The sequence below is a fragment of the Trachurus japonicus genome, chromosome 20, assembly GCF_045865225.1.
Source record: "Trachurus japonicus isolate A0001 chromosome 20, Traja_1.0".
Lineage (NCBI taxonomy): Eukaryota > Metazoa > Chordata > Actinopteri > Carangiformes > Carangidae > Trachurus > Trachurus japonicus.
The window spans coordinates 19271904-19295775 of record NC_140926.1 but is presented as its reverse complement, the minus strand read 5'-3'; the positions used below and the strand labels follow the sequence as shown (position 1 = coordinate 19295775).

Below are 23872 nucleotides of genomic sequence, written 5' to 3'. Positions count from 1 at the left end.
CCTTATGCTGGAGGGCAGCATCGCGTACAGCATACAAAACATGCACTGTCATAGTTAACAAAATAAGAGCTACATCTGGTGTCCAGCTGCAAATACAGTGGTTGAATAGATTTAAAATGTAGGTTTAATACAGTTTTATCAGTCTTCATCAAATAAAGTCAGATAATATCTCCCGGACTCTCATGGCAGTATTACTCTCATTTTGAAAGAGATCAGATATCAGGTGCAGATATGCAAATACTGCGGCCCGTTAATGATGTTATATTCTCCGCCTCGCAACGTCACCAACAACTGCTGATCCGCCGAGAGATGACGCCAGCAGGATTTTCCACGACAATGTCAAATGTTCTACATAGATTGATTAGTCCTCGAGCTGATGAGTAAAACTGACAATACTCTCAAGATTAAAGCTGCGATGACATTGATGAATGGAGACTGGAGACATTGACGAATGGATTAGAGTTCTAAAACCTTCAATCACTGGTTGCAGTATCACAGTACTTCTCCCTCACCTCTTTAGATTTGGTTCAATGGTAAAAGCCCTCAGGATGAAGGTGTGTGCTCAGATCCAGGCTTTACTTCATTCACTACAAGTTTTTATTCCAAAGTAGAGATGATATAAAAAATTTACATAACGCTTCCTCCTTCACACAGACAAGTGGTCTCTCTTCCTTTATTTTCCTCCTGATCCCTATATGCTGCACACTATATCTGCAAAACACTGACAACACAACCAGAGGCCGCTCTCTTTATCTGAATATTTCAGTGCAGAAAGCGAAGTGCGGTCAACGTCTGCATTATTTTCAGTCCTTTTTCTTTGAATTCCAGGTAGAAAATATACAGAAAATGATAGATGTTTTTTTTTCTAGGTTGTTAATGTTTGGCTTATCTGCGAAAAAACCAGAGTGAAAATGGACTCAGAAAGAATCCACAGAAACTACAGATGAATCTTTCAAAATACTGAAAATGGATGAAATATGTATTTGTTTCCCCACACAGGAGGCTATATTTTCACCTGCGTGTGTGTCTTTATTTGTCCACACAATCATGCAAAAAGTACTGAGCGCATTTGCACCAAACTTTGTGGAGAGATACGGCACGGGCAAGGGAAGAGACCGTGAAGTTTTTGGAGCAGATCTGGATCATTCATTATAAATTTTAATTTTCTTTTCATGAAGTCTGGTGTATTTTGTTTGACATTGCCCTTGGCGAATGTCTGTGCTCTCTGAGTGCTGTTCTATTTTAACTAATATCATCTGCAAATGAACCATTTTCAAGCATTCTGATGCCTCATCGAGACCCATAAGTTTCATTAAGATTTTTGGATTTGAACTGATTGGTAACAACATTAAATCCTAAACTCTAAAAGAAGATACTGTTGTACATGAAATACCAAATTAAATGTTGTATATCATGAGTCAATCATTTGCTAATGTGGTTTTAAGCAATTAAAGCCAAACAGAGCAATTTGGTGTTAACTCATTTTGATAAATTAGTTCACTTTGCCATTGAGTGAGGTGTAACAAACCTGATTGGCTGAATTGCAATAACACTATCATATAACACGATGCACAGAGAGTTATGTTTAAAGAGTCTGTTGTTTCAGACTGAAGAGTTAAACTTTACCTGACTGGACTGCTGCTGGCATCCAAGTCCTGTGCCGTCACCGCCCCAATGATGGTGCCCGCAGGTGTGTCCTCATACACATCCATCACATACGAGGGCTTATTGAACACTGGGGGCTCATCCACATCCAAAACGTTAATCTTCACTGTTGCTGTGTCTTTAAAGGCCCCAAAGTTCTGGAATCGTGGGTCCATGTGAGCGTTGGAGGCATCTACCTTAAAGGTGTATGCCTTCTTGGTTTCGTAGTCCAGTGGCTACAAGGAAAGAAAAGAAGAAAAAAACAAAACAAAGCAGGGTTAAGTATACTTTAACACCCACAGATTATCTTGAAACCATAAGAGTGTCTGAGTGTAGAACATGTCAACGCTCCAACTATAATTTACTATCTGTAGTGTTCATCCAGTACAAGCTAAGAGCTCTTGAGGAAATGCTGTAACTGAATATGAGCATCCGTGTGTTGACAGCAGTTTACTCTCTCTTCATTTGTTATTCTTCCATTTTCAAGGATGAGCATAAGTGCTATCAGATGTCAACATCATTCTCCTCATGTCTGACAAATTCCGGCATTTGGGTGATTCTTACAATGTTTATGTTGTCAGACGAAGCACATTCAAATGCCATTGTTTTCACCTGCATGAGCAGCAGAAGCACTACAGTAAACACAGTTGTGAAAAATGCCCTTAGAAGTGATGTCACGAGTGCCTATTGTTTGGATTTTAGTAGTTTGAATGGCAGCTGGGATGGAAGTCAGCAGGAAGAGTGGTGTCTGTTTCAGAGGAGACTCCCTGTAGGTGCTGACCAGGTTAATGTTTTGCCCCGCCAGATTGAGAAAGTCAAGCTGCACTTACTTGGTTCAGCAGAACTTCACCTCTTTACAAGAGTTCTTCAGACACCAGCTTAGGGGTTCATATGTTCTACCCCCTCAAGCCTCTGACATATCAGCTCAGGGTCAATTAGTCAAAAGCGAGCGGAGGACTTGGCATCCTCGGCATGTCTGCGGCTGAGGTGTAAACATCCGACAGCAGCGACTCCCGTGTTCGTGCTTCTGCCTGTCTCCTGCCTTCTCATGTGTGACCAACCATACTTGGCAAGCTTGCAGTCGGTCATGCTCCACTGGCCTGGAGTCACATGAGAGACATTCCTTTCTGTGTATTTCAAATTGACTAACATGTAGCCACTATGGCAGCAATGCTATCTTTCAGCCCCAGGACTTGGTGCTTCTCTGGCATGTTGTTTCAAAAGACACCAAATGAAAACAGCTGGTAATAGCACTGTGAAATGTGCTTATGCAAAGAGACAGCGAGATGGGGAGGTGTAGTGGAGGATGCAAAGAACAAAAAAAGGCTTTTGAGCTTGTGATGCTAGATAAATATGACCAATCATCTGTCCAAGTTAAATGCGCATGAATTAGCGATATAATTAGGGACCAACCACTAGAAATGATCAGAGGCTGTTCAGCCATGATTTCACAGCAATAGCAGATGCTTCTCAAGCCCTGTGTCTTCCCTCCATCTCCATGGTTTCACAGTCTTTTTGCTACAGCAGGTGTCCGTAAAAAGAGAAAAAAAAGAAAAAGGGAGAGCTATGTGAAGGCAAGCCAATCTGAAAGCAATCATTGACCATCAACCACCATGATTGGTTTGATTACAGTGCGCCAGATGCAACTGGCTAGGCACAGCTATAAGATCCTTCAACAGGAAATACACACTGTCCCTTTCAATCTCTTTCAAGAAGTGACAACAGTGAGCGAAGACCAAACTCTCTGAAGCAACAGTCCTGTGGAAACACTGAATTCATTGTAGATGTCATTCAAATGCTGATCCCTACAATCAAACCCAAAGACTTCCCGCTAAGCTACACCTACAAAGTGGTCGAAAATGTACAGCAATCTTTTTTTCTTTTCTTTTTTCCCCCTCAGCACCCTGCTGCTTTCTGTGAATTGCTGTGACTCAGAATCAAAAGAAACTCAACGTTCTTTGCTTCACAAAGTAAGGGTTTTACAGCAATAAGTGCATCACTATTACAATCTGTACAGTCTCGCTACTTCAACTTTATGTGATGAAAAACAACCATGAGGTATATAGTAATGAATAAATATATAAATGCCTATTAGGAGGCTCTCTTGCTTATATCATGTTGTGCACAGACCATGGCATATAGACACCCATGCATAGCTCAGCTGAAATACATGCACAGGTGGAGTAGGAGGGGGGAGGAGGCGATGCTGGGGAGGCGGACAGCAGGAGGTGTACACCAGGCCTCATTAGCCATGAGTCTCATAGGGGACAAGGAGACGCGCTGCTTTCCATCTCAACATGCTGCATCACCACAATTAGGATAGAGGCCCAAACTCTCACCCTTTATAACTGTCTAATTTTCATGTAATCCTCAGCTAGCCGAAGACAGAGACTTGTGGAGTGTGATGGGAGGGGGGATGCTCTTTGCACACACACACATACAGAATTTGCAGTTTTGACACAAATCTCCCAGCATGCAAGGCTTGCTTCCTGGAGTTCCAGTTGACAAATAATGCCTTAATTTAAAACAGTTGGGTAGAGGAAGTGTTATTTAGGTGAAGGTGCACTCAGTAATGTTAAAAGTGACTGGTTTGAAAATATTTTTAAATTTGATCTTTTCTCATAGAGCTCACTCGCTTTATTTCACTTTGTACTTTGACCTTGACAGTTCTCACCTCACTCTCAAACTGCCACATTACTAACTCTGTCCTACATGTTAAGTAAAAACTAGGTTGGACCTGTTTGTTGTATTCTCGGCTCTAGAGGTTGTCATCACATTTAGAGTTAGACAATTACCAACCTATTTTTTGCGACTGCTAAAACTCACCTGGTATTTGTATAAACTCTGGTGGATATAAGGTGAACATGCATTTTCCAAATTTGTTTGGTATGCAGTGTTTTTTTTCCATACTAAAAGGCATTGGAGTGAGGCCTTATAACCTTATACTATGTGTTAGTGTGCTTGCCAGCATGTAGGCGTTAAACTTATTCTTTCTCAGCTTCTTCTAGTTTGCACTCGCCTCCTTGGAAATTTAGATTTAACCAGTGCTGGTGTTAATTTTACTTAATAACTAAATTTAGCACTGAGATGCTGACCAGATGCCCTGAAGTAAGTATTGTTTATAAGTGTAATTCCTAGTTGGCCAGATGCTTGATTGACCAGCTAATTAGTATGATTATTAATAGCAAAGACAAACCAGGTGTCTCTTTTTCTGTAGAATAATATATCATTACACTGCCACTCACTGAAAAATAAAGGACAAAATACATTGGACATATTTATTCAGTCTCATTGATGCTATACTGTAGCATTTTATCAGGCCAGAAAGGGAGAGGTACAGGTACTCATTAAACTGCAGCAAAGAAGAGGGATGAGACCGCACGAACAAATTGCAGCTCATTTCCTCAGCAGATGGAGGAGGTAGAGGCCTTTCTGACACCAGTGGAACACTGCATGGACTACTATATGATTAACTGTCATACAAATCCCACAGATTAATTTGCATATTCTGGTTTTTGGTGCAAAAACCGTAATGTTGAGAGCTTCACTGCCTTTTTAATGTGTCTGAGAAGCAGGATGGTCCAAGTGAGTCTGGGATATCTGTTGTTAAATAGGAATAAAATGAGGCCAGGAGGGGGTAATGAGAAACTCTGAGTTAATGAGAAGACGTGCTAATGTGTCAACACTTGACTTGGGGAGAATCAAATCAGATCTGGAGGCCATAGGGGAAATTTCCCAGGAATGAAAAAAAATGGCCATTCATTCTCAGACTGCATGTATCATTTTTAGTTTTCCCCCCCTTCCTCGAAGATGACCTACTTATGCACTCTGCCGTTGCTGTATGAGTAAGAATTACCCATATCCACACATACATCATCCTTAAACAAGTTGCACACACGTATGCATGTTCAATTACACGTTTGAAGTGTCTCATTATGGCTTCGCCTGTTATGCACCTTATATGGGTTACTGTGGACACAACAAGGAAGTGTATCAACGGTAGAATTTGTAAGGAGGACAGACCGAGTTCCTCTCATGTCAGTGCTGCTGCTCTTCAACATCACAACAGAACGCACTTGAAATTCTAGACATGGTGCGGCGCCCTTTGATATGTAAATGTGCACCTTCATTGCACTGGCAGTGATACTGAATGGAGGAACTTTTTTTTTTTTTTTTTTCGTGCCAATTGAACCTGTTATGTTCCAAGGGAATTTGTTAATTTAGAACAGGGGACTAATCAAGGCATCACAGTCTCACAGGTACAGTATTATTCTTCACACACATTAAAAAGCCCTTGCATCATCACATTCACTCGTGTGAATATAAAACAATGGGTACGCTTTGGTGGCGATTTATGGAAAGATATAAGGAGGGAAATCTACTGAAATACGTTTCCCACTTGATACTTGGGTGTGTTTCTGGTCCCTCCCTCACAGCCCTCTGCACGGTATAAAGTGTTAGTTGCAGCTGTTTTGTCAGCTTGGAGGTTATTTTGGGATGGAAGAAGCAGGATGATATGCATATTTAATAGGTTCTCCGTTTGTTTGTGTATTCAGTTCAGTAGTACAATAGCAGAGTTCAGTATTCTTTCAAAACCTCCACAACACTCACCCACTAATACGGGGAACCGTCTTCCAATGCCAACACCCATGGGTGAATCTAGTCTTTCCCCTTGAAGAGTCATTACCACAGCACAGCGAGTCATTAGCGGGCTGATTTCATTTGTTTGTGCAGAACACAGGTATTACCTGAAGAGGGTGATGATTAAATAGGGTGAAAAAATACTGCAAATGTTGTTTACTCTGTGATATGCAGAAGGGCCCTAAATCCGTTTAACCACAGTATTATATATTTACAATACAATTTATAAATCATTAACACCCCCTCATATGATTTAGCCTCAGAGAGCAAATCAAAGCTAAGCCAAACACACAGAGAATCTCACACAACTGCTGCTGTGTAAAGCAACACATTTTGCCCAAACAGAAACATTAGGTCATGTCTGGGTGCTTATTTCCAGTGAGCCAAAACCTCTTGATCCCACGTCAGTACTTGCATGGAAAAGCTAAAGATTTGCCTGTTGGGTTTCAGTAATCATCATAACAATGCCCAATAAGCTACAGTTATTATTTAAGCCGCTACAGTGTGAAAATTTCACTGAGATTCTCAGATAAGCAATTATGACTCACTGGTTTGAGTCTGGTCTAATATCTCTGTTGTGAATGAATGACTCCATTTATAAGGTCACTGCAGTCAGTGACTGACAGTTCAGTAAGAATCTGCCATGCAGAAGAATGCTAAAGACCCCTAGCCAGCATTGTGCCATCAGCAGTCAACTGACCACAGAGCACAATGAGCTTATCATCAGCAGGGAAAAAGCTTACATGCCTCAGAGAGCCATTTGATGTCCCTCTGAATACCAGGGGGTCCTAAAAGAGATGCTCACTTTATTGTGCTGCCATCAGTCACATCAGTTTGTGTCCTTGGCTGTCTCGAAGCATCTCCATCCCCACAGTGCTCACAACAGAGCAGTGCCATCTGAGAGTCTTGCCAGCAGCCCTGTCCACTCTGCGGTGGAGTGGAGTGACTGTGAAAGACTTGCACTGCCATTCTTAATAGGACGGGGTTAGCCATGGGATGAGCCTCGGGACACTAGTTTAATCTATTACACCCACACCTCCGACGGCCACTGGAGAGAAGGCACTTCATCGGCTCCAAGCGCCACCTCTGCCTCCTCTTTGTCACTCTCTCTCTATTTTCTTGCTTGTGCTCATTCTCTCACACACAACACGTGCATACGCAGACATACACAAAGACATTGCTCCCTGCTTGGTTGCCTGGTGAGGTGTTATTCTTCTGAGCCGGGCACCTGGAGCTCCCGCTGTTCTGCGGTATTGTTTCCGTCTCCCACCCCCATCTTTCGACTCCTTTCACACCAGGGCCTAAAATAACTCATTTCACCTCCCACTGGAACATTCAGCACTATAATCAATAGATTAGTTTCAACCCCTGTCTGTGAACAAGACAAAGTTGGTATAGTGACACTGGATGAGCCCTTAGATACAAAGACGGCTCAGTTTTGAGCTTTAATACTGTGCAATCACCCAATGCCAATACAGGGATTACATATGTTTCAATGACTTTTCAAGGTAAAGGTATTTTGTCATTCTAAACTGTGCCAATGTGTCTTTATGTAAACTGTTTACTCCATTAGACAGCAACCTGTTGTGTTCTTTACTATTCATCCAAAATCTCTCACCGTTTCCTGGAACTCTCTCTGGTTAGCAGGTTGGTCATTACTTTTGTCATTTGGTCATTAATGTTTTTTACTGCCTGGATGTATCTCATCAAGACTGAGAAGGCAGTAACAGCTTCCATCCTCTGAAATGATTTACTGTTCAAACAGCCCAGTAATGACATTTCTGATAGAGAAATTAGACTGCAGTCACTGTCTGGCTTTAGTGAAATTAAGTCCTTAATTGATGGCAGGAAGGATGAAAAAGGCTTCTTTCCTCAACACTGCCAATGGCTCTGACTTTGGGGAAGTCTAAATTGGGCCATGTTTGAGCTGAGGCAATCCAGGCGATTAGTGGCATTTGTTTTGTATGCAAATGTTTATCAGTTTTGCACTCCTCTCTTTTCTTAAATGCCACGCAACACTACAACATTAATTACACAGATGTGATGTTCTTGGGAAGTGGGGAAAAATGTCACCTTATGCAAGATGGATGAATCACTGGATAATTTTTGTAGACCTTGTTGTCTCGTGTCAAATCCATTTGCGGTGATAAATCAGTTGTATACCATCTCGAAAAACAACCTGCTCCGGAATTACGATGAGTCGAATAGTGGTGCTGCAACATGTAGTTTAGTGTATTCATCTGATTCAAAGTTATTACTGTAATTGTATATTACACCCTAGCAATTGCACAGGAAGGCCAAAAATGAAAACAACCTAACACCAGGGTGACCTCACACGCTGGCAAATCAACTGCATTTAATACTTTTCAACTTAACACTGCGCCTCTTTTGGCCCCAGGCCTAGCCACTGGGGGCAACTGAGGTTCAATGTAATGCTCAAGGACATGAATACAGGAGTAGTCATGAATCAAAAGCACCATCCTGAGTCACAGATACCCTATCAACATTGAGTATGTATTACTGTAGCAACCACTGTGATGCACAGTAAGTGCTCTAACGCCTTAGCAACCAATCTAGAAATAACCTCATAACACCTTAGCTGCACTCCAAAGAATGAAGCAACCATCAATTCACTTTTACTTCTTAGTCATACTTTGTCACACTGCTGTTTCTGTTAAATCTTTCACAGCTAAATCCAAGTGAAGCCTTACGAGTATACTTGCTCGTCTCTACATTGTTTTTGAACATCTTGTACAGGGCAATAGATTTGGAGGCAGTGCCAAAAGGTCTGCAGCGAATGCTCTTTATTCAACGCACTGTGGGCGCTGGGGGCACTGAGTTTGTAGAGTGAGGAGATAGTCCTGTATTAAAATTGATTCCCTGAATGTGAGCCAGCAACTATTATGCCACCCATGCTGTCATTAAACAATGCGGTTCCTTTAGGCTTAGAGAAGCAAATTTCAATTACGCATATCTGCCATCTTTTTTTCTTTTTTTTCCCCCTCCCAGGAGAAGGTAAATAAACACGCGAATGGACAAACGACATTTAATCTGACTAACAATTCTTTTACCACACACAACCCAAGGTTATCATTCTGAAACTCAATCAGTGTTCCTGCCCTGCGCATACTGTATCGTATGCATGGCAGTGTTTGAATGAGCCTGCGTCTTTTTCACGTCCTTATTCATGTACAGTATGTCGCTCTGAGCGCACACATTTGTCTGCATGTTTCCCTGGGAAATTCATTGGTGGATTTACCTATTGTCTCCCATAATCTTATGTTTTGCAGATGGGATGTGAAAACCCCATCCATGCCTCTGTGCCTCTTTTTTTTCTCCCTCTCCCCCTGTATCGGCAGACTGGGAAACAGATGATCATCCTTTGAACCCATTACTCAGCCTGATCCTCTTATCATAACCAACCTTCCCCGAGTCTGTAATTTGGGGTCTGCCAAACTCTGTTCTTTGTACAATGTGACTCTCGTGTCTGTCCTGCTGTGTTTTTTCAACGGGTGTGTGAGGGAGGCAAGTCGAAAGAGAAAAAGAAAAAGAGGGAGATGGGTAGAGAGAAGGATTGTCTGCACACATTTGCACACCTGTCTCTGGGGATATCCAACCAATCTGAAATAAGACAAGTCCGTGGGCGGGTCAGTATTCTGGGAACACAGCGAACAACTCATAAAGGCTTCATCTTCAGCTACATACTCCCCACATCTTTCCGAGGCACAGTTCGTTCTTTCTCTCCCCTCCTTCTCCCTCTGTCCGTGTCCTGCCAATATCACAATCTCACATGTGTAGGATCACATGTTGTTTGGAAAATTACACTGTGGGAGGCTTGGTCAGTTAAAGGGGCTCAGAATGTCCCCCATCAACAATAGCTTTGTACAGCAGTCTCCCAGTGTAGGGACTATATCACGCTGCCCCATTGTTGTCATGGCAGCATATCAAACACTGGAAATAAAACAATTAGAGGAAAGATGCATCCTTTCCATCCATTGAGGGTGTACATAATATAAACAAATAACTGTCTTCATTTACATCATAATTGCTTTCTGTCACATTCTGTTATTCCATTACTGCCAAATGAGAAGGTCACTATACAGTGATATATGGGTACGACTATAAGAGCCATTCATACATTCAGTACGTGCACATATTCATGATTTACACACAGAGGTGCTCACATACACATGCACATAGAGAACGGAAGGGGCTCTTACACTGAGCAGGGAATCAATTACTCACTCAGCTGCATATTTTTGGGGATCAAAGGATCACACACCTTTGTGCGATTGTGTGCTGGGGCATGTACTAAAAATGTACCAGTTAACGAATACCTCAGACTGATACATCGTAAAAACAAATGCAGATTTGCATTCCCCCAAAGAACATTTTAGACACTTACATCAGAAATACCCTGAAAGGCACAAAACCAGATAGAATTGGCTACACATTTTTTTTCTTTTATTACTTTTGCAATCAGATGAAATATATGCTCTTTGCCTGAAATGAAACAAGTGACAAAAACAGATATATTGCCACTTCTTGAAAGTATTTTGTGAATTTGCATGGAAAAGGCTAGATTTAATGAGAAAGCTGCTTTTTTTTTTAATTTTCCCGAAATGAATTTGCATCTAAAGAGGCAAAAAAGTTTTGGAGAAAGTCATCCAAAAGTTTGAGGTTTGGTTGTAAATACAATAATTGTTGTCTTCTAAACTGCAGGCATATGTAACCATATTGTACACAAATGACAGTGCAGGCATACCAAATCTTTATTATCATGGTAACATTAACAAATAGGGAACATGGAGTTACGTTTGTGGAATTATCAGGCACAATAACTACTATTCTTGATTAGCTTTCAGAAATGATTTCAGTTTGGTTGAAAATAATTATGTCCTTAGGGTTACAGGATTTTCATTGTCATAGCAACAATCGTAAATACATAGTAAAGGTTGTGGAACGGTCATGTATAAAAGAAAAAAAGACACAACATTAAATGTGTTTTGTCGAGCCATCTATCACCCTGAAGCTTCTCCCAGTGCAACAGACTTTGTTGCTCTATATACGACTTCCTGCTTTGCTCTCATTATAATTACTGCAGCCTCTAGAGGTCACCTGACAATAAAACATTACTATGGGTCATAATACAGTTGTTTGTTTACAGCAGGGCAGCCTCTGTGTCACAGCAACAGAAAACACCCACAATGTTGTGTGATTAAATTAGATGAGATATCCGTTATTGGGAAATAATGATTTTTGCTCTCCCCAAATCGTCACTGACGTGATGCTAAAACAGAGTGAGTTGTTGCCTTTCCACATACACATACAGTATTTTAATGGTGTTGATATGGAAATAATGACACAACAGTATTTTGGGAAAATAACCAGAGAGCTGAATCCAGAAAAGGGAATCCATCTCTTTGGTGCATCATAGCGTTGCTTACAAAAGTCTTCACTTTCTGACACTGACATTTTTTTCTCCTTTGTCGTATCGCTGAGACATTCTGTGACTGTTGCATTATGCAATCTTAGCATTGCTCTGCAGTTCTTTTTTTTCCCTATTGAACCTCAATAGCACTGACAGCAAACGGCATTTAAACTCACCACAGGGGTCTACTGCATCCTGCCAGAGGGAAATGCAGCAGCGAGAATGAAGGAATCAATGTGTAGGGCTTGTGTGAGCGAGTCAGCCCGAGAGCGCAACACAAAAGCAGAGTGAATGCTTATATTTCTACATGTTTGCCTGCATATGAGTGAGTGTGCACAATAAACTGCATCTGTGTGCAACTGTGTATTTTGGGCTGTGGGCACCATTCATACTATATGCCTCTTAACTGCTGCACGGGGCATTCAAGACACTGAGCAGTGAGAGGTAACAATTAATAAAGTGCAGAAAACTGCACAACACACATTCTTTCTAACCAGGCTGGCCAGTAAAGCTTGAGGCACAAGGGAGCCTCTGCACAGCACACATACATTCTGAATATTACCAAATGTAGACAAGGTCTGTCTAATGATGATTTCATTAGTGCAAATAATTCTGTTAATATATTTTTTGTCTCACAATTTCATAAGTAAGTGTACCTTTGTACGTACATTCCCTGCCCATGCTGCACTCGCAGTGTATATTAACCATCCACTGTCACTGAGCTGAATGCTTTCAGTGTCTTGAGGGATATAACGCCGCGCTCTTGCTTTCTGCAGCTGAGCTTGTGGGTAAGAGGAATTATATTATCTCAATTTAGTATGTTTGGGTATGATGGATCTTCAAGTCTTTAACAAGGCGTACCCTAAGGAGGGTGTCACAGCACAGCTGAGAACGTACACAAATGAGGGAATACTTTTAATAGCGAGATTTTCACTAAATAAACCAGAACATCATGAAAACATTATGAAAGATGATGTTATGAGGCTCATCCTGCGGAGCTTGTAATCTATTACTCAGTGTCCTCTTATCCAAGTTCAGACGTATGGTTCCTATTTGTAGCATTGTTGAGAGAAAACAAAACAAAACAAAACACGGTGGTAGGGTATATTTTAAAGGAATGGAAGATCATGTTAATGTATTCCTATGATCCTAGAGACATGAGGTCATGATATTATTTAAGTATGAATGAATGAGTTTTGGTACAGAGGTTTATAATTTTTTAATATATAGGCTAAAGTTAATAATTGATCGCATAATACATCTCATTATAGCCTGGCTATTTAGTACATTAGTACTTATTGCACTGACTACACTACTCTATTTCTCCCTCTAATTTTAGTCTGTGGCTGTAATGTCCTTTTTCTTCACCTCCAGCAGTTGTGCCCCCCCCTCCTTCTTGAAAATGAGATGATAGATCTCCAGGGGTTTATCGTCAGAGTAATAAATTTCTCTCATATCACTGCTGCTTTTGTGCCACTTGCCATTTTGTGAAGCGATATCAAGGCTCTACGAATGCTCTATATGTGGTAAAAGTTGGTATTAAATGAGATACTTTTGTGCTGTGGTTCAAAGATAGCACAACCCCAAGACCAAGACCTCTTGCTGTGGGTCACTATGCACTGGCTATATTAATCTATGTAGCAAAAAAGAACATATGGCATAGGAAATGAGCCCTGACATGCTGAGTGAATGCTTCATATAACACAGGCACTCAGAGGGAGTAATGTTTTTGCTCTGAACTGTGCTTTAAGGCACAGGCAGCAACAAGACAAACAGTTAGAGTGCAACATCAGACGACTGAAAGATCATGGGTTCAGCCTTTATATCTGCAGAGTGACCTGCTAGTGCTGTATAATGACATATGTATTATCATTTATTTTATTATATATCTTCTATTTATCCAATTTTCTTTCCTATTTTGATATTTATAATTAAATGTTACTGCGCCTGTGGTTTTGCCTTGAGATGTTTCTGTTATTGATGGAAAATAATGTAAATGTCAAAAAAGGCTACTTTCCACAGTGCTCCATAACAGCAGGCACACCAGTGGAATATTATTGCTGAGGAGTATCTAGGTGTAAATATAACACACAGAATTGCATACCTGTGGGAAGTAGGGGTGCTAGGAGTGCAGTAACACCCCCTCCTCCCCAGGTGTAACATATCTGCCTCTGCTTTGCTGAGGAAAGCAATATATATATATATATATATATATATATACAGTATATAGGCATATATGTGTGTATGTATGCATAAAGTTTCATGTTTGTTTTTTGTTTTTTTTCTTTCTTTTATGTTACGTCCCATAGGTTCCATTTACTGTCCCTAGCAATATCTTTTTTCTTTTTTTTTTTAAATCATCGTAAACTGATGATTCAGTGTGCAGTGTCCCACCAATACAACAGCAGTAGGAGAAGGGTGTGGAATTGTACACTATATATTACATAATATGTAATTATTTTTAATTATGAATTTTCATATTGTCACAGTGTTTTATAACATGATACGGTGTTGTCAAGATGTAGCGTGGTAGTAGGCCACATCCAACATGCCATACAAAAAACTCAGAACATTTTCCTCAGAAGTCCATTAGCATACACATAACATCCTGAATATATTTTTCAAAAATTTGCCTCAGTGGCTGGAACAACTGGTCTTTAAATATTTGGTTCATATTAGAGGCTTTCATTTCAAAGTTTGCCTTGTTGTCTTTAGAAATTCATAATTATCAATCCAGAGCAGAGTCATGTCATACCAGTGCTGCTCTCAGAAAACCACTTTCTTCAACCATTTAAGTCTTTTTTTTTTTTACTTCATTGTTGAGCTAAGCAAATATTTCACATTAAAATCACCCTTGTTTTTTAATGTGAAAAGTCATGGTCTTGAGCTTTTCTGACAGCAGCTTAACAACTGGGAAAAACAAAAGGGAAATTTTGAAGTAAAAGTTATACTGGTGGTGAGTATAAACAGAATAAATTGGTTTTGTGGAAATTTACAATGTGAATCACACAAGGTAATGTGAAACCCTCAAGTGTTTTTTTCCAATCTCAATTAGCCCTTGTCCTGGTTGGCTGTTATTCAGCTTTTATATGAAAATTTGTTCAACAGTTTTGTGGTAATTTCTGACATTTCATACCTTTCTGAGAATGATGATCCCCTCTTGGTTGTGTTCATTGGTGGTGATGTCAAACATGGCGCCTCCATCACCTGGCACAATGGTGTACTCCACTTCGGCGTTTCTTCCGATGTCCAGGTCATGGGCTTTGATTCTCCCCACGGTCGACCCCACTGTAGAAGACTCAGGGACTCTGAGGTGAAAGAAACCTGTGAACAAACATCAGGCTGGACTTAGTCATTCATTATCGTCGCTTGATTTGGATGGAAACACTGAGCTCTTCACATCTTGTCCTTTATTTAGTCTCTCACCACCAGAGGATGTTTTATCCACCCACAGGCAAGTAGCTGATATGCTTTCTGTCTGAAGTCAGGCCTTTGGCAATAGGCATGACATTATTCAATTTTGATGCGTCTGGACATCAAGGCTGCTCTGCTACTTATAATTGGCTGGCTAAACCTGTAAGATCAACAAACACAAGAGCCCAGAGGCTTCAATACTCATGACAGCACAAATCACTGCTGACAACTCAGGAAGAAATCTACAAACCAACAAAGAGTGGTTTTCTTAAATGTGACCTACAACTGACAATAGATAGAAATTGATCCCTTCTGTGTTTTCCTTCACTCGCTGTTCAAACAACAGCGTCTGCTTGCACCAGACATGTGGAAACTTAACTGTTACATAACAAATCTGCACCTGTTGTTGTCATAGAGATGCTGTGGACACACAGTTCACAATTACACCTGCTTTTTCATGCTCAATACATGTCAGCAAATCCTTTTGACATTAATTCTCAATATTACTCAACAAGCAGGTACTGTGTCAAATGCTACAACCTTCATTAAGGGACTATTCATGATGATCTGTGATTTTCCATTAGTGGTTACAAAAACATAGTGGCTCTGGAAGGCTTTAGCTTTACATTCACTGAACCAAATTCTTAACACATTCACATTTAATTAAACAAATCCCTAACACACTTCCCTGCAGCAAAAAAAGAAAAGAAAAAAAGAAACAGCCTAAAATTTGATTTATTCGCCTCTTATATGAGGAACAAACCCCAACTTGAGCTGAAGAATGAATACATCTAAGAGAAGACAATGTGCCACAGAGGGAAGGGATGAATGACTCTATATAAACTCCATCTCTTCTTGACACAATGGCAAGTTGGAGATGGATGAAGTTGAACATAAATGTCTACGATAAGCCCGAGTGTCAGACACTCGGCACCAGAAGGTTGAAAAAAGATGCTGCTTGGAGGAGAGGTTATTTCTTATTTCTCAGTGGAGGACCGGAATAAATGTGCTGAAACACAAGTGAATGCCCTTTCTTAGTTTATTGAAAAATGCTGCATTAAATGTTGTTTACAGCCAGTGCAATACATTAGGTCACGCTACACTATAAGATACTGGTACCTCTGTGTATGATATTGCACTGCTCCTCATTTGTCATTCTGCAATTTTACTGTGGATCTTGGGTTTTTCCTCAGCGTTGATCCTAGGATAGATAGACGGGGTGCTGAGGCATAGGGGTTATTTTAGGTACTATAATTTCAATAAATAATCAAGTACTTTCAAGGACATGCATTCATTTATAAAAGTCCTTTAGGGTTCACATCCTTGCAACTTTTTTTTGCTAGCTCCCTTGCCGATATGCAGAGAGGTGCAGGTTAAGAGTAGTTAACAAACAGCTGCTGCACATTATTGTCGGTATCTAAAAAGAAGCTTCTACTGTAGGATAATTCAGCAAAGCCAGATAAAGGTGCTGTACACCACTATTACTCATGACCTCTGCAGGGTTTGCAGTAACAACCACCTCTGGTGCCATCACAGAGGTTTATGGGATTGACTTCACAAATGCATAATCTGTCTGGAAAACGACAGATGTGTCATGCATTCATGCATCAATATAATATGTACATTAAAATTGATGAGAAATCCGATGAGATCCTCCAGTATAGCAGGAACAAATATAGTAGTTGTTTTATTTTTTTGGTTTTTTTTTTTACCTGTAAGCCCTCTATAAACAGGAAAGAGAAGAAGACAAAGAGAGGATTTGGGACAGGGCAGAGGAGGCGCCATACTTGGCCCACACCCCTGTGCTGTGACAGCATTATGGAAATATCATCTTTTCCACACAGCCAAAGGAGCTTGACCGTCTGACTGCTTGAATTTACATTCAGAGGAGACCACACGGTGTCACCTCAAAATACCTGAAGAGACTGCATCAGTACAGCACAGTCGTTTTGCTTTCCTGTCATACACTTGCTGTTTTGGAGGAGGGCACATTTTACACACGTGTAGTATTCAATGCCTACATGTAGAAACACTTTTGTATATCAGTATGCATACAGTTACCATATACCAGCGTTTTACATGACCCGGTGAATAGTACAATCGAGTTAATCTGGTTTAGCAGCTTATATAAAATACGGGATAAGAGACAGTGTTTAAATACACTGACTCAATCCCCGGTGCAGCACCATCATGCTCAAGCCTGATGATCTAAATATAGAAAGATGCCCCTAGAGTGAAATAACACAAATCCTGGTTTATTTGCCAGGAGTAGTAGCTGTAGATGCAATCATGCTAAATAAACAGACCTTTGCTTACGACAAAGCATAATGACAAATAATGAAAACCAATTACACAGAGTAGATGTGATGGATACCCTCTGCCCGGTTGTAATTGCACAGTGTTTATTTTCCCATCATAAAATATATCAACCTGCGTAAGGTCGTCCGCAATATTACCGTTTTTCCAAAGTTGAAGGCTGGTGTTGTGTGTTAGTGTTAAAGGGTACTCACTTTTCGAGAACCTGGGTGGGTTGTCGTTGACATCGCTGAGCGTGATGTTGACGGTGGTGGTCCCGGCCAGCCCCCCTAGTTGGCCCCCCATGTCCTTGGCTTGGATTAATACCTGGTACTGTTCCTTCACCTCTCTGTCCATATTGGGCAAGGCTGTCTTTATAACCCCTGGTGTGAGACAAGATTGATGAGAAGTACAGATAATAAAAAACGAGAAATAGAGAAAGAAGAAGAGATAGCGGGAGACAGAGATACTGAGATATAAAGGACAGAGCAGAAAAGAAACCTGCACATAAAATCCCCTGAAATGTGTTTGCTGCCAAATGTACAATTTACTTCAAAACGCGCAATATTTTTTCCACCTAAAGAGTTCACTCCCCCAATAAGAAGCTGCACATGTGCCCCTGACCAAAGCTGAAATAGAGGTCATTTCGTAAACTGGAGACACTTGACATTCAATGGGGAACTCTTGTGAAGCCATATGATGATTCACTTGAGGATCAGAGACCCTGAGATCAGAGAGTGTTTGTACTGCAGATTAATTGCTAGGTCAGTGGGAGGTTGGCAGGCTAAACGAGAGCGGGCGTATATATAGGTGGGTCTGCACTTCATCCTCCCTCTCTGACTCTGAAGTATAGTGCCGATGTGACGATGTTCCATTTCATACACTGACTCCTAACATACATGATTCTAAAATCAAAGACTATGTTTACTTAAAAAAAAAAAGTGTCTGGCAGAGATAATTCCCGTGACGTGCAAGGTTGAATTACCTATGTTGTTATCGTCCTCCTCCCCATGCTCACCTTTTCCCTCCCAGCGTTTGTTCCACTTGTTGATGTGCATTTGGAGATAGATGCAGGCCCAGCAGGGCAAACATTTACTTTAACAGTTTGATTTTTTCCAGCATCAGTTTGAAATACAGTCACAGGATGTGCTCTGTTAGCAGCATAATCAGCAGCAGATTCCGCAGAATCTGCCCGTGTGATATGTATGAACCTATTTTCATATGCTTTGAACTGTGCCAGATAGTAAGCCAACAGCGGCCCACTGCCGGCAAACACTGGTTGGATGGAGGTTTTTTAGATGTAGAGGAGTCATGTGCCACAACACCCCTTGCTGCCACTCTGCACCCTTTTTACTTGGTATGACACCATGTGCCCGATCCAACAAAGGGCAGGTTGAAATCAAAAAGAAAATAACTAACAGTTGATGTTTCAGCATCAGTTGTTATTGTGCTTGTTTGTTTTAAGGCACCTGCTTGAGGCAGTTTGCTGACTAACTGTGCACAACACTGACTACCCAGTATCCTTGCAGCAATGGTTCAGAAAACCACTGGTGGGTTAGAGATAGCAGTTTGTTTCCTGAAGCTGAGACTCTCGGTTTTTATAGGTTTACCTAACGTTTTGATATGTTGCGAAAAGTGATGACATACTGCAAATCCACCCTAACGCGTTTAGAGCCATACCCAAAATAAATGTTACGTCTGGCTTTCTTATCTTTTGCTCTCCAAAACAAATATTTCAAATCTCTGATATCGTAAATTACCCTCACCGATAATAGAGAATGCCTGAATTGAGTCTATCAAATAAATATTTCACTGTCTTCTTGTGTCCTTTTTTGTCCCAAGGCTCAGTGCTTAGGCCTGTTTTTTTTTTTTTTTTGTCTTGATGTATAGTCCCACTAGTCGGCTGTTTAGAAGACACTCAATCACTCATATCATTCAAGACTAATGACCTAGATAACCTTATTTCACTGCAAGATTGCCTCGCCGCAATTGCAAAGGTCCACATAAAACAGAGGCACTCCTTTTCTGACTCGCGCATTTAAAGTAAAATATAAAGATGTTTCTGAACTTTACTCTTTCACATCAATAATCAGCAGAAAGAGGGATGAGTGCCTCACCTGTTTTGGGGTCAACGGAGAAGTACGGCTGGCCGTGGAGGATGCTGTACACCACTCGAGCGCTGTTTCCATAGGTAGGGTCATCTGCATCTGTGGCCGTCACTTGCGTCACATACGTCCCTGTGGAAAATAATGGGACGGCTTATTGACTCTGACTTAATTTGTTTCCCCGTGGGACTGAAATCCAGACTGTTTGAGGTTTGTCTTTTTTTCCTGGATGATCTCACCTGACACTAATTAATGATGAATCACAACTGTGAAAGATACATTTATATGCTTAACAGTCAAGGTCCCTGATAGACTGCGATGAGGAGGAGTGTGCTGGGAAGTTGTTCAATTTTTCTTTCCCGTTGTATGTTTTGATTTGCACATTTGTAGCAGTAGTAAGTGGCTATTATTAAGAAGAAATAAGCCATTCATTAAACAATGCTACCATTAACAAAACAAAAGGTCCATGGAGAGAATAGTATTAGAATGGCAGGCTTCCAAACTTCAGCAGTAACAGGGACAGAATAATTACTTGTTGTGGGTTAGGCTCATCTCTCTTAACTAGCTGGCATTGAAAACACCATTCCATTAACATGGTCCTTAATTTAAAGTCGGCAGATTCAATCAAAAGTTTCTAGTTTGAGCAACTGACAGCTAAAAGTGTCTTGTCAGCTTTACTATTTTATAACTCCAAGACACAAACAACAAGCCTGGTGTGTGGGCAGATGGGCATATGCGTTGGGAAGCCTCCTTGCAGGCAGGTTGACATGGATGTCTTAACAGGCAGACAGCTCTGTGTGCACATGTCCATGTATCAATCACATACCCACATCTGGCTGGATTAAATGCATGCTGTGTAAAATAGGGAATGTCTGGAGATGGGATTCTTACAATGAACAACAGGAGACACTGACCACAGGGATGGCATTTACACGGTCATTTCAGATTCTGGTAAGCTCCCAGTCACCTGTAAAGAACTTGCTCTACATTAAATAGGCTTTGTAGTCTGAGCAGATGGTAACAATGGCATTAAAACATTAGGTGCGAGCGATTAGTGTCTCAATCCTCGCTAACAAAGCCACACATTCCTGATTAGACATACCAGAGAAGGACTGCATTGTGCTCAACATGAATAAACAATAGATGAGATAATACATTAACACAATATTTTCAATTCAGCCAAGGAGAGAGAATCCGCAGCACCAAGACCTCAGATGTAGAGCGAGTGTAAAAGCCTCACACCTACACATTCCCGGGCGATAAAGGTGATCGCCTTTTCCTTGGCGTGAGACTACACATAAGCCAGAAAAATACATTAAATCCATTCTTATAATGATGGTAATTCAGGCGTGTGAGTAATGGCTAGGTGAAAAGAATTGCTTCAGAGGACACTGCAGGTAAACACAGGAGGAGGATGCAGCCAAGGGTTTTGTAAAATGTTGATTATGTGTCTGACTTTATTAAATATTCTTTACATTACAGCTTTCCACTGTTTATTGTAATGTCACAATACAATCCAGAGGTAGCCAATCAACCTACTGCATTTGCAAACATAGTTTATATTCAAACATGACGATGAAAAGAGAATAATTGAATGCAATAATAGGACTGGTCTGATTGGGAGAGGACGGCACAGGTACATGTGAAAGAGGGAAAGTTAAGTATGAATACATTAAAATGTATGCTTGTAGGGAGTGAAATGAACAAACTCCTCCAAGACATTTGTGGTGATTACACTGTCTTTTCAGGCAACTCTCTGAAGCATCTTTATTTTTTTATTTTATGTGTAAGTTTCTCTAAATTAATCATGGATAAGCTCATTGGTAACAACTCCAGGGCAGTCAGTGGATTACGCCACTTGTATTTTAAAAAAATATTTGGCCATAGATTAGTCTCCATTACCAAACATTATTGCATATTTATGTTCAGGAAGCCTCTCTTCAGTTTTGTTTTGCCCCGCTAACACAGAAACATCCACAGGGACGTTCTAGCCAAAGACAACAAGAGGGGTGTAACAGTTAATGAACCCATTGATCACACGAGTCTCGCTGGTATAAATATTGATAAAGACTTTAGCTGGTTTGATGTTTATACAATGGCTGCCTCTCCTGTGGTGTGTTATTTTTTGCACTGGAAGTAAAGATAACTTCTTACGCAAACTGTGCAGGGAATTTTTTAGAATCACAAATGAATTGTAAACAAAGATATTTTCCAATGGCATCGTTATTCTGCAGAGCTTGGAAACAATTCTCAGTGTGCCTTACAGTTTTATATGGAATCAGCTGTGAGATGGTGAATGTTAGTTCTACCCCCAGACTTTATTTGGTTTTGTGTCCAAATCAGAAATTCTAATTTGATTGACTTTAAATGCCCACTGTGTGATTCTGTTTGATTCTTTTGGACAGTAATCACTCTTTATTTGTATGTAGAAATTTATTCAGATTTATTTCTTGTTTTTTTTTCTTCTACAGTACTATTTGTTTAACAAATAGATTTAACAAAACACTTTACATTCAAATTTAGCCTCCTCCTAAAAAGCAATCAGTCGTTTTTTGTTTTTTTTGGCTGGAATTATTTTCATGAATAATTTCCATTATCAATCATGTGTGATTAATTTAAACTCCTGCTATTAAAAGAAGCAAGCACATGAAGTGTAACTTTGCTTATCACAATGAGTTCTCTGCCTGTGAAAACAGTTGTCTTACGTGTCCTAGTCGTCTTAAGACTTTGAACTCATTACAGAAACCTGGTGTTAAGAGTTGTAGTGAGCTTTATGTATGGTATCCAGGTGCATTATGGGAAATGTAGATGTTTTGTGGTATGACACATACTGTGGTGTCTGGGTAAGTATATCTTCATCTTTTATACTGTATGACCAATTACTTATACAGCATTGCCAGAATATCCCTTTAAAGTGTTAAAGATAATGGAACAATGCTTCTTTTACCCGAATAACCTAAACATGTCGACATTGTTTGATAGGCACACATGAAGAATTACAGAAATGTCCAAATGATTATGTAAAACAAAACTGACTATTTATCTGCCAAGCAATCTGACTGATCATCTGTGGGTGGTGTTAAAAGCTTATCTCTGTTCTGCTCCTCTGATTCTACAATAAACAGTTTGTGTTGTAGTGTATGATGTCAAGTGCTCACAAGGAGGGTAGGCTGCCTTGTGCCTGCTTTCTACTTGCACTCTAGAGACTGCTGATTTGGGAGTTTTGAGAGCTTCATTGCCATTCAGAACAAGAGGAACCATTCTCTCAGCGAATTACCTTGATCTGTTCTCCCAGGGGAGGGTGAGGGCGGTTGGGGATGGTGCGGGTATAAAGACTAGAGCTGTGAAATACACTCAGGGCACACCAGGAATAACTGGATCTTTGACATGTCAAAGTGGGATGGAAGGGAGCAGCTTTGCCTCTCCGGTTGCGCCTGTGATGCTACTGCAACTCCACTATTGTCTTCCTCGGTTAAGGAGGAGAAAACAGAGCTTTTACTGCGAAGATTTCCAATTCATTAATGAGAGCACCGGCCTCTCTATCTTTAGTGGGCAGAACAAATCACTTCAGATGGCTACTTGCCTACTGGTGACATCTCAGGTACGCTGGCCGTATACGGTCCCTCCAGGAACTTTGGCTCATTGTCGTTGATGTCTTGAACCTTGATTACAAATTCAGATTCAGGCTCCAGGGGCCGATTGGTGTTCATGTCGACAGCCTGGGCGCGCAGGGTGTAGTAAGGCTTTTCCTCCCTGTCAAGACTCCTTAAGGCATGGATGTCCCCCGTTGTTTGGTCAATTGTGAAAATGGAGCCTGCCCCGTCCCCCGAGAGAGTGTACTTCACCGCACTGTCCCCCTTATCGAGGTCAGTGTGCAGCTGCAAGACAAAATAGGAAAAAGACAGGTTGAGTGCAAACTTTGGCACAGATAATGATTCATTGAAAGCGCTGGGGAAGAGCTGTCAAAGAACACTATTTCAGAGAAACAGTCAAGGAAACTGACTGAGCATCAAAGAGCAAATTCGTGTCTCTGCAAAGATCTGCAAAACACTAAGTCATGAGAAAAATAAAATGATCGTACTTTCGGAAACGTTTCACAGATTAATGAGGCTAAATCGCTCATAAATAATGTATTCTCTCAGTGCAATTATGCTGCAGTGATAAGTCTTCAACATCTTGGACACACTTCTATTCAAGCATGACTCAAAACCTTTTGCTTGTGTGTGATAGGAGGTGGGAGTTTTTTTTCTCAAAGTGGTAAAGATCAGAGTGTGACAGCAAGAGGTAAATAGTCATTTTCCACAGGAACATTTTCTAATACTATAACCTGACAGCAAAGGCC

The 23872-nt window shown here is 40.7% G+C and overlaps 1 protein-coding gene across 1 annotated transcript in view; it reads right to left on the bottom strand.

Annotated features, from left to right (window-relative positions):
- The window catches only part of LOC146966812 (cadherin-12-like), a 43912-nt gene extending 20477 nt beyond the window's left edge, over window positions 1–23435 (bottom strand). The window contains exons 1-5 of the mRNA XM_085763075.1: window positions 23114–23435; window positions 19543–19662; window positions 17641–17808; window positions 14853–15040; window positions 1627–1880 (exon numbers count right to left, since the gene is read on the bottom strand). Of these exons, the coding sequence (XP_085619201.1) occupies window positions 1627–1880; window positions 14853–15040; window positions 17641–17808; window positions 19543–19662; window positions 23114–23240 (857 nt within the window). The 5' untranslated portion in view covers window positions 23241–23435. The remainder of the gene's footprint in view (window positions 1–1626; window positions 1881–14852; window positions 15041–17640; window positions 17809–19542; window positions 19663–23113) is intronic.
- Between the last annotated feature and the right edge of the window lie 437 nt (window positions 23436–23872).